The sequence below is a fragment of the Taudactylus pleione genome, unplaced genomic scaffold (genome assembly GCF_031769625.1).
Source record: "Taudactylus pleione unplaced genomic scaffold, aTauple2 ptg000418l, whole genome shotgun sequence".
In the NCBI taxonomy this organism is placed as follows: Eukaryota; Metazoa; Chordata; class Amphibia; order Anura; family Myobatrachidae; genus Taudactylus; species Taudactylus pleione.
This window is the reverse complement of record NW_028284820.1, coordinates 739,725-756,375: the sequence shown is the minus strand read 5'-3', so window position 1 is coordinate 756,375 and position 16,651 is coordinate 739,725. Positions and strand designations below refer to the sequence as shown.

The 16,651-nt window shown below is 45.1% G+C and overlaps 1 protein-coding gene across 1 annotated transcript in view; it reads right to left on the bottom strand.

Annotated features, from left to right (window-relative positions):
- Window positions 1-978: 978 nt before the first annotated feature.
- Window positions 979-16,651, bottom strand: part of IPO7 (importin 7) — a 74,180-nt gene continuing 58,507 nt past the window's right edge. The window contains exons 17-25 of the mRNA XM_088447106.1: window positions 11,623-11,689; window positions 11,417-11,542; window positions 11,229-11,326; window positions 10,464-10,559; window positions 9,235-9,455; window positions 8,899-9,104; window positions 8,394-8,597; window positions 2,636-2,752; window positions 979-2,118 (exon numbers count right to left, since the gene is read on the bottom strand). Coding sequence (XP_088303232.1) covers window positions 2,021-2,118; window positions 2,636-2,752; window positions 8,394-8,597; window positions 8,899-9,104; window positions 9,235-9,455; window positions 10,464-10,559; window positions 11,229-11,326; window positions 11,417-11,542; window positions 11,623-11,689 — 1,233 coding nt within the window. The 3' untranslated portion in view covers window positions 979-2,020. The remainder of the gene's footprint in view (window positions 2,119-2,635; window positions 2,753-8,393; window positions 8,598-8,898; window positions 9,105-9,234; window positions 9,456-10,463; window positions 10,560-11,228; window positions 11,327-11,416; window positions 11,543-11,622; window positions 11,690-16,651) is intronic.

Genomic DNA, 16,651 nt, shown 5'->3' with positions numbered 1-16,651 from the left:
TACTCAGTTTTGAGCATTAAATCCACACGAGGTGAAACCTGGACAGAACAGGACTTGACACAATACTTCATTCAGCATCAATCTTCATACATTTTATTGCAATATTGTCATTGCTGCAACGGTGTCTATTTTAAAACCTTATGAAGAACAAAGTTCATCTTTCACCTTTGAGCAGCTGTGGCGATTCTTACCCAAGTAAAATCGATCAGGATGAATAAATTACAATGAGAATTACAGAACGTCAAAATGACTGCAAAACTGGAGGGTGGGGGGGAAGTTCTGGATAAAAAAAAAATCCTTTACAAATTGTCAAAGCAAGAACCTTATTTTCAGGCCAAATGTAAAAGGGTCCTTAAAGAAAAATGTGCAATAAGATATAGATAAGATTATCTATATATATATATATATATATATATATATATATATATTCAGGCAAAATCAACCCTTTTTTTACATTTACACATGTATACTGTATGAGTAAATGTAAAAAAAAAAAAGTTGATTTTGCTTGAAAAAAGAAAATTAGATAATTTTTTTTTTCAAAGCAAAATCAACTTTTTTTGTTTTGTTTTTACATTTATACATACAGTATATATGCGTAAATGTAAAAGAAAAAAAATGGTTGATTTTGCCTGAAAAAAAATTATATATCTGCTTGCAATCACACAGCAAAATCTGCAGTTTTCAACTCGGACCCTAATGCATTTGGCCCTATGAAGCCGTTTACCTGTGGATGACTAAGAGGAAAATAGAAAGGCATAGACAAAACATTAAATCCTGGCATTATCAAAATTACACACAGTGGACGCAGCCATTTTGTCACCCAGCCATCAGAAGGCATGATAAATTGATAAAATGAATGGTGGTGGGAGAAAAAACAAAAACATGGCTGCCACCGACAACTGGTACCCTCATCATTTATATTGCCCGGAGCTCCCTCGTCTTTAAAAACGCCAAGAAACTAGTCTGAGGCAGAGATTAGCCGAATTCATCTCTTTCTCTTTAATAGTTTGCATATATAGATGTTCCACACAGTTCAAAGACTCTTTAAGAGTAGAGCTTCATGTCCAATAATACGTGCTTTAGAAGGTAAATGCTGCTTCTCCCAGTGCTTACATGACTGTTCCCTATCCAAAGTCGTACATTTTATAGATTTAAGGAAGAAAAAAAAAACAAGGGATGCAGAGTGTTGTCAATTGTAGCAGCAATGTAATATTACTAACCCCTTTTTACATAACCAGATTCAAGTCACAACCAGAGACAGTGACTTCCCCACAAAGTCACCAGATACAAAAAAAAAGGCATTCACTTTTTTAAATTAAACTTGAAACCGTGCCTTGTTCATCCCTTATTTTGTATATATAAACAGCAGGTTGCCAATTTTGTACACAGGGCGATCAGGTGACTTTCAATATAAAAGTGCTGTTCATGTTCATTTACATATTTCATCATTTGTGTAGTGCTACAAGTGTTCGACATTCTACATTAGGAACAGTCAGGTGTATACGGTAATGGAATCTGCCTAACTAAGGCTACAAATCTGCCTTCGTTTTGTCTTACAATAAAAGAATGAACACCAATCTGATGCGAGAAATGTGTCATAAGCTAGTACACTAAAACTGGTGAAGTAAAACGTAAATTGGCCCTTGGGATTACGGTAAGATTTTAAATATAGTCCCGTTTCCCCAGTGTTTATGGTCTTTTTCCACAGAAAATAATAAAGCTGCCTCCTTGACGTCTCCAGCCAGGCTTCAGGTCTCAGAGTATTGGAAGTTGAGCTCTATCTTCAAAAGAGAAAAGGGGGGAGAACAAAATAGAAAAAAAAAAAAAAAATCCCCTCTCCTGTGTTTGGTGTCCCAGGGCAGAGTAACATGAGCCGCTCTCACACTTTCCAGATTCCGATGTCAGAGTTCAGAACGAGCTTCAGAGAACATGAACCCAGTTCTGAAACCGCTACGGGAGGAACACAAGCTTTTTTTCACTACAATCAGTCACACGTTAGCAGGAAAAGAAAGACAGCTCAATTCATGCCTGGGGCAGGGCCGCCAAAATTGAATGAACTTGGCACAACTGGAGCATTGAATTTGTATCCTCCGTGCTTCTCAATCATTTTGGATTCTGGGGAGAGAAGAGAAAATTGAGTGCTGTGGCCCAAAAAACAAACAAAAAAACTTAACACTGAATTGTTAGTATACCAGAAGAGGGAAACACTACAACTTTTAAGCAGTATGCACCTCTAGTGGCTGCTGGGAAGCGGAAGATCTGGCTGCACAACAATGTAACAAACTACGTAGAAAGTGCAGCTTTAAGTACCACATGCCAAGCCAGACCATAACAGCAGCTGCATCTTTATAATAATCACATATTATGGTTAAAGTCCATTAAGTGTCAAGGGGACCAAATGTGGCAAATGGTGACCAGAGACCTTCATATACAGAACTTAGTCTAAGTGCAACCTTAATGGGTAAAATCACACTGCACAATTCCTGGGCACAAAGGCCTATTCTTGAGGCATGCACTGTAATGGTGTGATGTTTACGTAGAATTGTATTTCACTTTGACACAATATTAAAATACACAATAAAGAGCTTTAAAAAGTTAATACTGTAGCTCGGCTGATCTACTCTCGACTTACCATGAGCTGCCCGCCTCTGTTCCGCCAGCGTGGCAATGTCTTGTAACTGTTTCCCCTGCTCCTCATTTAGCCCTTGGGTGAGAGCTTGATACCAAGCCGGGTCCAGTCCTTGCAGCTCTATTAAAAAGATTTAGAAGATGATTTCCTAAAACACTCTTCCTTCATTTATCACAACACTTCGAGAAGTACACACAAAGCATTATGCTCCTTACATTCAATTCACAACTTTTAGTTCCACAGTATACACAGTATAGTGTTTACTAGGAGTGTAGAAAATAAAGGCAGCTAGTAAGGAATCCGAGAACTCCAACTGGACAACCCTGCAGTGATTCAGTCTATTTAGTCTTATAAGACAATGGCAATGCACTAGAGGCTCAAAGGGCAGTAGCCAGGCACTCAAAAATGTTCTTCAAAAGTCTGAAGGATTTTATTTAACCTCTCATGCAGCCTCAAGTCCACAGAATGCTGGGACTGAACACCCTTTTCAGAGCCTCTTCGCACAATAGGCATCAGCCCCAGACAAATGTGGCCAGCACAGATATGCATTTACCTCCGACGAGCTACATTTGGAGGGCTTGAAATGTCCGACATCCCGACCTTTGTTAACATAATTGGTGGGCTTATAGCATGAAGATGCAATGAACTTTAGCTCTTGCTTGGCCCAAAACTAGGTAAGATCAATAGCCAGACAAAGGGTGGAAAGTTATATTTTCTGCCAGTCACTGTACCTAGCTGTGCAGTTCCGGGTTCCAGTCTTTTGTGCTCTACTGGTAAAGCAAGAGGCCCTAAGGGAACTTGCCTCAGGCCCACTTCAGGAGAACAGAGTGGGAAGCAGGCTAGCTGCCAAGCAATCAGCCCAGGCTTTCCTAGAGCCCTAGTTGCACACTGGACGCTATTTGATATAAAATGACTACAGGGGTTGAGATCCTATTGCAGGACCAGAAGGGAATAGAGTTCTGTTCAAACCACTTCTTGGTAGAGACATCAGATAAATCCTCCCAGTAAACCCTGAACAATTTCAGACACTGCCTTTCAACATAGGAACATGACTGTAGGCGTTGCAGAGTATTAGGGCAATTATGGGTGCGTTTCAGGATAGAGAATGAGAATCATCCCTTATCTGGATCTCTTCATCAAGGTGTAGACCAAGACTTTACTTCAGTTTCATGTGCAAGAGACTGCACACACATCAAACCCATGGGTGGATCATAAACAAACAGAAAGCCAACCTAGCTATTACCCAGACCTGTGCCTTTCTGGGAATGTTTGACACCTGATTAAAGTGTGTTCTTGCCTTGAAACAAGATGCAGACTCTAATGAAGTCTCTTTGCTCTCCATTGGATATCTGTTCATTTGAGCAAGAACAACCTGAGGATGCAATTTGCAAAAGTCCATTCAAACACTTAAGATTTTATCGGAAATGGGACTAATCTCTCAAGCACTTATTCAGCTAATTCAATTGGACCCTTGCTCCTTTGGTGGATCAGGGTATACCACCTCAGTAAGCTATTTCATTGCCATTGGTATAGGACCACAAATTCCACAGATATATCAATTACAATGAATAAAATCAATTTTAATATTCAGAGATAAAAAATCTCAAAAAAAAGAAAAACAAACATTTCTAACAATGCAAATTAGATTTTACAACTTTGATATTGATCAGTGATTTACCTACAAAAGTCATACCAGGTGCATGGCCTGGATAGCACAAGGCCACACACCTTTTTGCATGTACGCCTTCACCATGCGCATGATCTCGGCTCTTTGACACACCTACAGATATATTGTTGGGCTCTTTGACTGACTTGTTGGCCATCCCTGGTATAGATGGTGGTTTCTGGAGCATCTCAATTTAAATCCTAGATCTGATCCTGGATCCTCCCCTCTATGCTCGACCTGTTTAAGTTAAATGTCCGTTGGAGTGGGGTGTTTGTATGGCTGCTCTGCAACTTTTTAATTTTTCTTTATTCATTTTTACTTTCTCCCGGCTGACTACTGCCGCAGTCAGATTGCACCAAGGGAGCTTCCGGAGGTACTTGCCACTGCTGGCGCAGCTTTGTGTCCGGCCCCTGAGCACAGTGTTAGACTGTACCTCCACCATGTACTCTAGGAAACGGAAGCATTGAGTAGGACCTGTCCTCTGACTAGTGGAGGAGTCTCCAGTAGAAACTGCGGTGTTGCCCCCAGCTTGCTAGGAATGGCTAGACTGTCTTTCATTCATTATTAACTGCACAGCCATATGACAGTTTGTCGCGTAGCTAGGTTAAACTAATAGCAGCACAGCCATTTTAAAGCAAAAAGTCATGATGGGAAGATGCTGAGGGTGGAGCTTATAGTCTGCAGCTAACCGGGTTCGTCCACGCTCTGCATTGTGGGCCTTTTCGGTATGTTAGAACGGCTCCCATTGGTGCTCAGCCCGAATGGGGAGGATCTGGTCTGTCCATCCCCCTTAAGTGCACGTCTGTACAGTCTGCCTGCCAATTGCCGGCTTCTGAAGCGGCAGCAGTTTGCGTCGTGAAGCCCTCTCCGCAGTCAGAGTGAAGCAACACTGAATCTGGCCACCGTTTCTCCTCCTCTATCCTCCACTGTGGAGGGGAGCGCTAAAACAAAAAAAAGTGTAGTATTGCCTGCAGTCACACTTTCCATCTAGTTCAGGTTGTAATCAGTCAGGATGTAGCCAATTTGTTTTGGGACCTTTTACAGCAAGATTTGTTTATATGTACTATTACTACATTTTTGCATTTATTCTCTCTAATTTGTCTTTTTGTTTCAAAAGATTTTTGAATGCACAATGTGAAAACAAATTTCTGGTTGGATTGGGACTGGTCTGGAATGCCTGTCCAGCATGGGCTGGCAGTGTCAGTACAAGTGAATGCACCTTCGCCTGTGCACACCCCAGTCTGTGTGGCAACCCTAGTGGGGGTAAGTTCCGGAATCACCACAGTAATTGGCTGCCTGTAGACATGCATCTCCTCCTGGGTTATCAACCAGACCTGTGGCACCTGCTCTGTATGGATTCTCTGCTGACCCATTTGCACAAACAGTGAATCAACCTTTGGAGATTATTCTTCCAGAGGCCCAGACGATTCAGCTAGACGCCCAGTATCTGACTACAATTCTGGAGTCATGGGACAGATCTATTTCTGAAGTTTCATCCTATGGGGAAGACAATCCTCTAAAAGGACTCAGAACAGGATTTCTTTTGTACAAGAGGAAAACGTAGCAGACACACTGCGTTGAAGCATTAATGAAAGCAGCATGCCAACTGTTGAACACGGATTCTTGCGAATCCCAGGTGGTCTCTCTCTACAAGAGTAAGCAGAAACAGCCAGTAACCTATCCTTCCTCTCCACAGTTGGAGGACTTACTGGCAGAGGCATGGACTCATTTGAACCAAAAATTCAAAAATGTCCATGTTACCTCCAGGGTCCAAGTGAGAGTCCCCTCCACTGGTGAACCTCTGTCTCCAGGTTATCCAAAAAAACAAAAACTACTATTCTTGTGCAGAGATCTACTCTTCAGGATGGATCTGACTATAAACTGGAAGCTACTCTAAAATCTATTTGCGTAGCAGCAGAAATTTCCCTGAGGACTACTTTAGTTTTGTCTTGGGTAGACAAGGCACTAGAAAAATGGGCAGATCTTCTGGCAGATATTCTTCGCTCAGGTACTCATTCCTCTAATGGAATACATTAAGTAGGCTACTTATTTTGTTGGAGACTGCATTAATTTCTGCTTCGGCCATTCCTGCCAGTCGGGCTCTTTGGCTGCGGACTTGGCAGGCTAATGCAGGATCAAAATGTTCCTTAAAGGCTCTTCTATTTTCGGGAGAGTTTCTATTTAGTCCGAAGTTAAACAGAATTGCTTTAGCCACGGGAGGAAAGTATTGTCCTTTCTTCATCTTCTTCGATTCCCATTAGGTCTGGACAATTTACATACAAATGCTCCTTCAGTAGAGGTTCTCAATTTTCATATCCTTGATTCAAACACTAATATCCCATGGATGGATCATAAACTTTATCAAACTCCATCTTGTTGCGTCCCAGAGGCTGTTAATGGGCATGTATTCAGACACATCGCAACAGAGGATAATTCCTGAGGAAAAGGACGCTGTTAATGGGCATGTATTCAGACACATCGCAACAGAGGATAATTCCTGAGGAAAAGCTTCAGGCAGTCCAATTCATGGTGAGCCAGATTCTCAAGAAAAGGTGGGTATCTTAATTTGTGCATCCTCCCTTTGGGGAAGATGGTCCACTCCTTCAAGACTATGCAGTTTACAGGTTCAACTTGCGAGTTTCAGATCGACCTATCCAAGTGGAACGGTTTTCTCCTTTACCAAGCTGACAGACACTCTCCTCAAACACGTTGCTCCTCTAGTGGTTGAACTCCAGCCATCTCTGCCCCGGGTCGTCCATTCACGATTTGGGATTGGACCTTAGTGACCATGGACGCCGGGGAGCAGTAGTAATTCAAAATAAGTTTCAAGGATTTTGGTCCATACAGGAAGCCCTGTTGTACATCAATATCCAGGAGCTCTTCAAAAATTGTCCGCCTGTGACCTGCAGTGTCTAATAAAAATTTGAACAGACAACGCCATGGCATTGGCCTAAATAAATTCCCATGGCAGTAGGAGGAGCACACTGGCCATGAAGTAGACGGTCTGCATCCTCAGGTGGGCAGAAGGCTTGTTACAGCAACAGCCTTATTCATTCCCGGCATCAACAACTGAAAGGCAGATTACCTCAGCTGTCAAGGACTTCACCTTGGAGCGTGGTCACTTCATCCAGAAGAACTTCTCACCCTGGTGACTGAGTGGAGTTTGCCAAACTCACAGCGTCTCGAATGAAACACAAACTTGTTCTGTATTGCTCTAGGACAAAATATCCAGGAGTACTAGCAGCAGATGCTCTATCCATTCCATGGACTTTGCACCTCATCTACCCGTTTCCACAGGTTCAGCTTCTTCCTCGAATCCAAAAAAAGATCAATCTGGAATGAACAACTGATCTTTGTAGCTCACAATTGGCCAAGTTAGTCATGGTATTTGGGACCTTCAATATTTTCTCCTTACGAAGTGGCAACCTCCTTTTCAGCTAGACCTGCTTCAACCAACCTGATTTAACCATATGTGCTCAAGCATGGAGATCACTAAAACCAGGACTGTTTAAGAGTGCCTTGAAGACTGAGGTTGGGAATCGCTGTCCTAGTGCAACTCGTGACCCCCATGGAATAAGAGAAAGTGATTGTACTGGCAAGTGCAAAAAAAATCCTGTTTTGCGAAAGAAAGCCATCCCTTCATATTAAGGTGGTCTTCAAGATTATTATTATTTTTTTTTTTTAATTCAGATATTTAAAATAAAGACTTGCTTCACTCAAATTAAAGAAAACTGATTAACTTTCAGTTCTGCCATGATGCCCACAAAATGTATTGGCAGTATCAGATTCCCCCAGTAGCATGTAGGGAAAAAAAAAAAAAAAAAATTGACTTCCATTAAATAATATACTCTGAATCAATCTGTGCGCCCCAATCTTTATGCACATTCTCTTGTAAAGTGTTCAATATTGACAATTTACAAGAGAAAATGGATTTATTGTTTTCCAATCAACTCTGGGGCTTTGCAATAGAGGAGATCCCTGCAGGGAGGGGTACAGAAGGGGGAGGAACTTCAGACTTGGTGAAGAAAACCTCAGCATCAGAGTCCCAATGAAATCATGATCTTTGTCCCAGAGACATTTAAAGAGGGTACTTACTTTGAAATATAGCCTTAAATATCTGATACTCATCGACTGGGTTATCTTCATCATCAATAAGCGTTGTATAACCTTCTAGGGCCGTTTCCTCTGCATCGTCTTCCTCCCAGTCGTCGTCATCGCCATCCTCTCCAGCTTGTTTTGCTAAAATCTCGAGGTATTCTTGACCATCTTCATCAATGTCATCTTCATCACTGCCCAGCTCTGTAACAAGAGGAAAGGGAACATTGATAGATGCCTACTATAGTTAAAAAAATAAAAATGGTTTCAATGCATGAAATGTGAAATCAAGAAAACAGAACGCAACAGATTTTCTATGCCAGGTAGAGGAGAGGATCCAAAAAGCTAGTGGTAGACCATATTTCATCCATCCTCGCTCCTACTAGCACGATGGCCACTGTACCCTAAACCATGAGTGATAATGGCATCCAGTGACATAATTAAACGGAGACTAACTACATACGCCAGGCTCATGATTTAATTCTGCGTTCAGGTTTAAACTTACCAGCTTCATCCTCCTCTTCCCCATCCTCATCGTCATCACTGTCGTTCTCTTGCTCTGCATGGCAGGCGTAAGCTCTCTTCAGACCATTGAATAAGAGGATGAAAGCAGGCAGGATTTGTGAGGAGATCTCATTCAACACCTGTGGCCGTTGTTCAAGTTCAATAAGAGCGCAGAGACCCAGGACGCAGATCTTCCGGTCGTGTAATCTGAGAGCAGGGATGAAGAGCCACAGCTGTACATTAACCCTTGCAATCCGGTTTATCATTACCAAAGAGTTGTAAGAAGCCACTTTGCGCCAAACCCGGAGCTGGACCAGTGCAGTGAGCAGAAACTTACCCCAGAAAGCAGTCAACGTCATTCAGCCACTGCTTGATAAAGTGATTTGTGACGGGCTCAACGGTATTAGGGAAACGCAGGTTCTCCAGGGTGTTGAGCAGGAAGAGGGGACTGTAGTATAAAGCAGCTATAGACACCTGCAGGCACATTGTTCTCAGCTCGCTCGTTTTCACCTCACGAGTTAACCTCTCCAGGGCAGCCTCTACAAACAGCGGTATGCACTGCGGGAGAGAGGGGAGCACACACTGCGTCAGCTCCATAAGTGAGAAATCTCTGTCCTTGCCAGGAGATCTAACTGTCCCCACCATGCAACTACCATAAGCCTTAAACAGGGCAATTCAATTTGGAGCGAAAAGTCAGATTTTGCGATAATTTCGCACCGATGACGTCATTTTCGCTGGTTTTGGTTTTACACCTTATTCAATTTCAAAGACCTCGCAGGTTCAAAAAGTCTTTGAAAAAAAAACGGGGATAACTTTTCACCACTGAATAGGTGGCGAAAAAAAAGTGCAGAATTGGGGTTTAGGGGTGCAGGCTTAAAAAAAAAAAAATAGCCTGCATCCCTGGGAATGTCATTTAAAAAATAACTGTGTCAAAATAAGCTTAAAAAAAAATTAGGGACACCCCAAAAAATTAATTTAAAAATTTGGGGTAAGAAAAAAAAAATGAAAAAGTGTTTAAAACTAGGGAAATAGGTTCAGGGCTATTCTGCAAGTATGCGGCGGGTGTTTTCTAGAATAGGCTATTAGCGACAGGTGCATTTTTGCAGAATTTAAAAAAAAAACACTTTAGGGACTGAAAAATATGCTAGTACCCATTTTCATGTACCCCAAATTTGATGGGACCACTTAAAAAAACGAAAAAAATAACCTAAGTGCTCTTCTGCATCACTTCTTCAATGTCGGGAAAAAAAACACCTGCAGCCGCTATTTAAATCCCTGACTTTCATTTGCAGGCTAAACCAGGGGTACCCATAGTGATCCCCCATGTTTTTACATTTTTAGGGGGGTCCTACAATTTATTCCAGGTAAATTTCGTTTTTTTTTGCCGATCCTACTTCGCCAGGTCCCGTTTTCGTAGCTTTCAAATTGAATACGGGGATAAAGCGGGCGCGCGCCCGATACTTTATCCCAGGAAAATCTCTGATGTGGAGCGAAAAGTCCAGCACGGACTTTTCGCTCCCATATTGAATACCCCTGATAGATTCCTAAGGGTGCATTAGCTCTCACCTGGTCAATGCCACGTCCTTTACACTGCAAGATGACAACCTCTAGTAGTTTAGCCGCGTGACATTCGGCATCTTCCCCAGCAACTCCCGTCAGCACCTGCAATGGAAGCCCAAGTTACATCTGGTCACCAAGTGCATTCGTGTTCCACCTAGTCGTTGGGTCCCGTCCTCAGCCGTTTCAAGACAGACAAAGTGTTGGTCTAGTCATAAGTAAAGTCAATTAAACCTATAGCCCGGGGGTATTTGACGCGTGACACTCCAGCTCTCATGGAACTACACATTCCAGCATGCCCTGTTACAGTTTTGCTACTAGGGCATACTAAAACGGTTGCAGGGAATGCCAGGATGTGTATTCCACAATAGCTAGAGAGCCACATGTAATGTTTCGTCACCTCTCCCTCCTCATTTTGAGCAGCTATACCATACTAAGGGATCTTATTTATCAACGAGTTTTAGCATTCTAAACGAGTGATAAAACTCATTTCCTATAATAAATGGTGCTCCAGCCAATCAGCTCGCAACGGTCATTTTTCAAACAGGTGACAGTTGGGAGCCGATTAGCTGGAGCACCAAACACAACAAGATTTACCACTCTTTAAAATGAATCAAACTCGTTGATAAATGAGGCCCCAAGTAATTTGTTCTAGGGCAACGCTGCAGAGAGCGCTTAAGTACAGTCAGCCTATCAGTACCTGTTCACTCACCGGGTCTAGTACACAAGTCTCAATAACTACAGCAACCCAAATCACAACACTTCACCACTTACCTTTTTACACATACTGTATATCATCTCCAGATACTTGGTGTCCGAGAGGAGGGTGTTTGTGTCCACTGTGACATAATTGTGCAGGAGAGGCATCATATCTGTACAGAAGGAGACGGTACAATCAGTGATGGGTTCTATGAGACCCACACTAGCCAATCACCAGGGTCTCACGGAACCGGTTCTCTCACCTGTGAAGTAATCAAACCCATCCTGCTGAAATACCTCAAAGACCAGCGGTAAAAGCTGCCACATCTGAGGAGAGACCTGCTGGCAGGTGAGACTGTGCGCCAGGGAGAAGATCTCTTCATAGAACTCTGCAAACACAAAGCTTGTGACAGTCACTGGGATATTAGTGAGCCCACGCACAGTCAGGAGGAGAACACTCAGAACCTACCTAGAACGTGCTGCTGCAGAACTGTTCCAATTACTTGCAGGCAGATTCCTTCAAGCTGTTGGGTAATCTAAGGAAAAAAAATAAATCAAGTGACAGTGGGGGTCCCAATTACCTGGCTGCAAGTAATATACAAATAACTGGAAGGTTATGGGGCTGTAACTTGCAGAGACCTTTCTTCCACTATTACTGGAGATTATCTGAGTGGGTCTTCAGTTGGTATATTGGGAGAGTTTCTATTATTTTCTATTACATGAATCTGAACAAACATAAGTGGGGTCTGCTGGGAAGGGAAAAAAAATGTTTCACAGCAAGAAGGGATGTCAGGTGGAGACCAATGAAAAACCCCACAAATATTGTTGGTCCACCAAAGTTAAAACTACTCGGTCTAGTCAACTATCACATTTAGGGCCGTATTCAATTAGCTGCATAGACTACAGTTTTTTTTTTAAGCCAATGGCAAAAAAAAACTGACATTTGACGAAAAAAAGGTTAAATTTTTGCCACAAAACAGGAGAAAACAGCAACAAGCGTAAGGAAACTGACCAAACGGGGGAAAAAAAAATAAAAAAAATCCTATTTTTGGCTAAAAGTGGGGATTTCTTTCAGAACCCTTTGGACACCCCCCTATTGATAAATTACCGGTAAAAGAAATTTGTAAACTGCGTACTTTGACGAACAACGACTGGGCCAATTTAGGCCGATAAAAAAAAAAAAAAAAGTTGAAAATAAAAAAATAAATATAGAAAGCCATTTTTTTCCCCAGGAAATGACTGTTACACTTGATTGGTGGTACGTTAAAATGGGTGCAAGTATATTTTCGTGTCATAAAAAACACAAATTTAAAAACCGTTAAAAAACTGACTGCTGCAGCACCGCGTTTGATATTTAAAACACTTGACGCATCCATACCACCCATCAAATAAAAAATCAGACCCAATACGTTAAAACTATTTTAAACTTTTTATTTTTTTCGCCCAAAATTTATGCGATTGTTTTTCGCCAAAGTACACAACTTATGATTTTTCTTTCCGGTAATTTATCATAATGGGGTTGTCAAATGGGTTCTGAAAGAAATCTTCACATTTTTAGCCAAAAAAACAAGAGATATGGTAAGAACTTACCTTTGTTATCTCTGTTTCTACAAAGTCCATAGGGTCCACAGGGTGACCTTGGGGTATAGCTGGATCCTGGATCCTCGGGCGCTCCCAGGATGCACTTGGGTCCAACCTCCCCTATACCCCACCCCCGAGCCACAGGCACCTCAGTTGGTAAGCAGCAGAGGCCGGAGGAGGAGGAGACAAAACAGAGAAGGAAGACTGGAACACACAAGAACCATACTCACAGAAATGGGAGACGGAAAACCGGTGACCAGTCACAGAGCCCATATGAAGCCAGGTGCGTCAGGGCGGGTGCCCTGTGGACCCTATGGACTTCGTAGAAACAGAGATAACAAAGGTAAGTTCTTACCATCTCTCTTGTTTTCTACTTCAGGGTCCATAGGGGTCCACAGGGTGACCTTGGGGATGTCCCAAAGCAGTCCAACTAAGGGCGGGAACGCTTCTGTGCTGATAGGAGAACCCGGCGCCCAAAGGATGCATCCTGAGAGGCAAAGGTGTCAAACGCATAGAACCTCAAAAAGGTCTGAATGGAAGACCAAGTGGCGGCCTGGGAGTGGCCGCCTTACAGAGCTGAACAGCAGAGGCGCCACGGCTAGCAGCCCAAGAAGGGTCCACGGACCGAGTGGAATGAGCCTTAACAGAGGCTGGAACAGGTAAACCCTCCTGCATATAAGCCTCAATAATAACAGAACGAAGCCAACGGGCTAGAGTCTGTTTGTTGGCAGGCCAACCCCTCTTGTGAAAACCAAAGAGGATAAACAAAGAATCCGACTTCCTCACAGAACTAGTCCGGTCCTGGAGTGCCCGGACAACGTCTAAGGAAGTCTCCCCAGCCGAAAGATCAGGTGACTGAAAGGCTGGTACAACAATTTCCTGATTAATGTGGAACCTGGAAACCACCTTAGGCAGGAAATCAGGACGAGTGCGAAGCACCGCTCTGTCCTGATGAAAAATCTGAAAAGGGGGACGACAAGAAAGCGCCCCCAAATCTGAAACCCTCCTGGCAGAAGCAATTGCCAAGAGGAAAACAGTTTTAAAAGTTAGCCACTTGAGCTCCACTCACTCCAAGGGCTCAAAAGGAGGACCCTGTAAGGCCCGAAGAACCACCGCCAAATCCCACGGGGCCACAGGTGGCACAAAGGGAGGCTGGATTCTCAAAACACCCTGGAAAAAGGTGTGTACGTCCGGCATAGCAGCGATCCTGCGCTGGAACCACACCGACAGAGCAGACACGTGTACCTTCAGTGAAGAAAGACGTAATCCTAAATCCAAACCCGACTGAAGGAAAGCCAGAATACGCGAAAGCCGGAACACCTGGGGATCATAGTTTCTGGCCTCGCACCACTGAAAGTAAGTGTGCCACACTCTGTGATAGATCCTCGCGGAAGCAGGCTTGCACGCCCTCAGCATGGTGGTAATAACGGAGCTAGAAAAGCCCCGAGACCTCAGGACGGCTGTCTCAAGAGCCACGCCGTCAAAGATAGTCGACCCAGATCCGGGTGAAGACAAGGCCCCTGAGACAACAGGTCCCGCCGTTGAGGTAGGAGGTACGGAGCGTCGATGGACAGGCTCTGCAGATCGGAGTACCACGGCCTTCTGGGCCACGCTGGGGCCACCAGGATCAGTGGTGCCTCCGTACTGTTTGAACTTGCGCAGGACCCGAGGCAGCAGAGATATCGGAGGGAACAAGTAAGCCAGTTGAAACAGCCATCTCACCGACAGCACATCTATCAGACTTGCGCCTGCGTCCCTTGTCCTTGACCCGTACACAGGCAGCTTGTGATTGCGACGGGACGCCATCAGGTCCAGCTCTGGCAGCCCCCACTTGTCCACGAGTAGTTGGAATACCTCTGGATGAAGCGACCATTCCCCGGGATGCACGTCGTAACGGCTGAGGAAGTCTGCCTCCCAATTGAGGACTCCCGGGATGAAGACTGCCGAGAGAGCTGGAAGATAGTGCTCCGCCCAAGCCAGGACGCGGGACACCTCCGACATCGCAGCTCGACTGCGAGTCCCTCCCTGGTGATTGATGTACGCCACCATGGTGGCGTTGTCTGACTGCACCTGAACGGCCCTTTCGTGAAGAGCGGTGCCGGACGACTGCAGGGCTCTGTATACTGCCCGCAGTTCCAGGATGTTGATGGGAAGAATCGCTTCCTCCGCCGACCAACGACCCTGAAGTGACAAGGAGCCTGTCACCGCCCCCCAACCCCGGAGACTGGCATCTGTCGTGAGCAGAACCCATTCCGGGATCCAAAAGGGGCGCCCCTCTAGGAGATGAGCTGTCTGCAGCCACCAGGCTAGGGACAGACGCACCTCCGAGGACAACACCAGCATCTGAGAGCGGATCCTGTGTGGCAATCCGTTCCATTCCGAAAGAATCAGCCCCAGGAGGGGCCTGGAATGGAACTGGGCAAACTCCACCATGTCGAATGCCGACACCATGGACCTCAAAACTCTCATCGCTAAGTGCACCGACACTCTGCCACTGCTCAGACAACTGTGAATCCGCAGCTGTAAGGAGGAGACCTTCTCTGGAGTCAGAAAAATCCGTTGCTGACGAGAGTCCAGCAGGGCCCCCAAATGAACCATCCGTTGTGATGGGATGAGGGAGGATTTCTTCCAGTTGATCAACCAGCCGTGCACCTGTAGACAAGCGACCGTCAGGTGGAGATGCTGGATCAGTACCTCCGGGGAGCTTGCCAGCAAGATGAGGTCGTCTAGATACGGTAGCAACCGTATCCCCTGGCTCCGAAGGTGAGCCGCCATGACCGCCATCACCTTGGTAAATACCCTTGGTGCCGTGGAGAGACCAAAGGGTAGAGCCCTGAATTGGTAGTGGTTGTGGAGAATAGCAAACTGCAGAAACCGTTGGTGCGATGTTGCTATAGGCACATGGAGGTAGGCGTCCTGGATATCCAGGGAGACCATATAATCCCCCGGTTCCATCGCCAGTATGAAGGAACTCAGTTTCCATCCAGAATTTGGGAACCCTGAGAAACCTGTTCAGGGACTTCAAATTGAGGATGGGGCGATGAGAGCCATTGGGTTTCTGCACCAGAAACAGCGTAGAGTAATACCCCATCCCACGTTGAGACTGTGGTACGGGTATAATGACCCCCGCCGTCAGCAAGGCCTCTATGGCTTCCTGAACCTGCAAGGCCTTGGTTTTGTCCTGAGAAGGACTTGTGCAAAAAAACTGGCAAGGCGGCCTGTGCCGAAAAGACAGGGCGTACCCCTGGGAGACCATTTCTCGCACCCAGGCATCCGTGGTGGTATTGTGCCAGCACTGGGCGAATTGAAGAAGTCGGCCTCCCACTCTGGGGTCCCCCAGAGGGAGGCCCGTCCCATCACGCAGAAGGCTTATCTTCTGGCTTGGAAGAAGGGCGCCTAGCACTCCAGGCTTGCTTCTTTGGCTTTGAGGCGGTCTTGGGTGCGGACTGACCCTTTGCCTTGCCCTGAACCCGAAAGGAACGAAACGCCGAGCTCCGGACCTTAGCAGGTGTAGTAGCTGAAGGGAGGAAGGCTGACTTGGATTTTGCCAGGGTATCTACTATTTTGTCCAGGTCCGGACCAAATAGTAATTCTCCATTAAAAGGTAAGGCCTCCAAGCCTTTCTTTGAATCCGCGTCTGCTCTCCAAGACCGCAACCACAAGGATCTACGAGCAGACACTGCTGCCGCCGAAACCCTAGAGGTCAACAGGCTAGCATCCAAAGATGCTTCTCCAATGTAGGAGGCGGCATCTCTCATCTGTCCTAACAACGCCCTCTGGACGTCCGAAGCTTCATCCGTTAACGTGTCCTCCAAGGCGTTGGCCCACCCCTCAATGGCCTTGGCCACCCAGGAGATGGCCATGGACGGCCGGGCTACAGCCCCTGAGAGAGAATAAATAGACTTTAGACAAGTCTC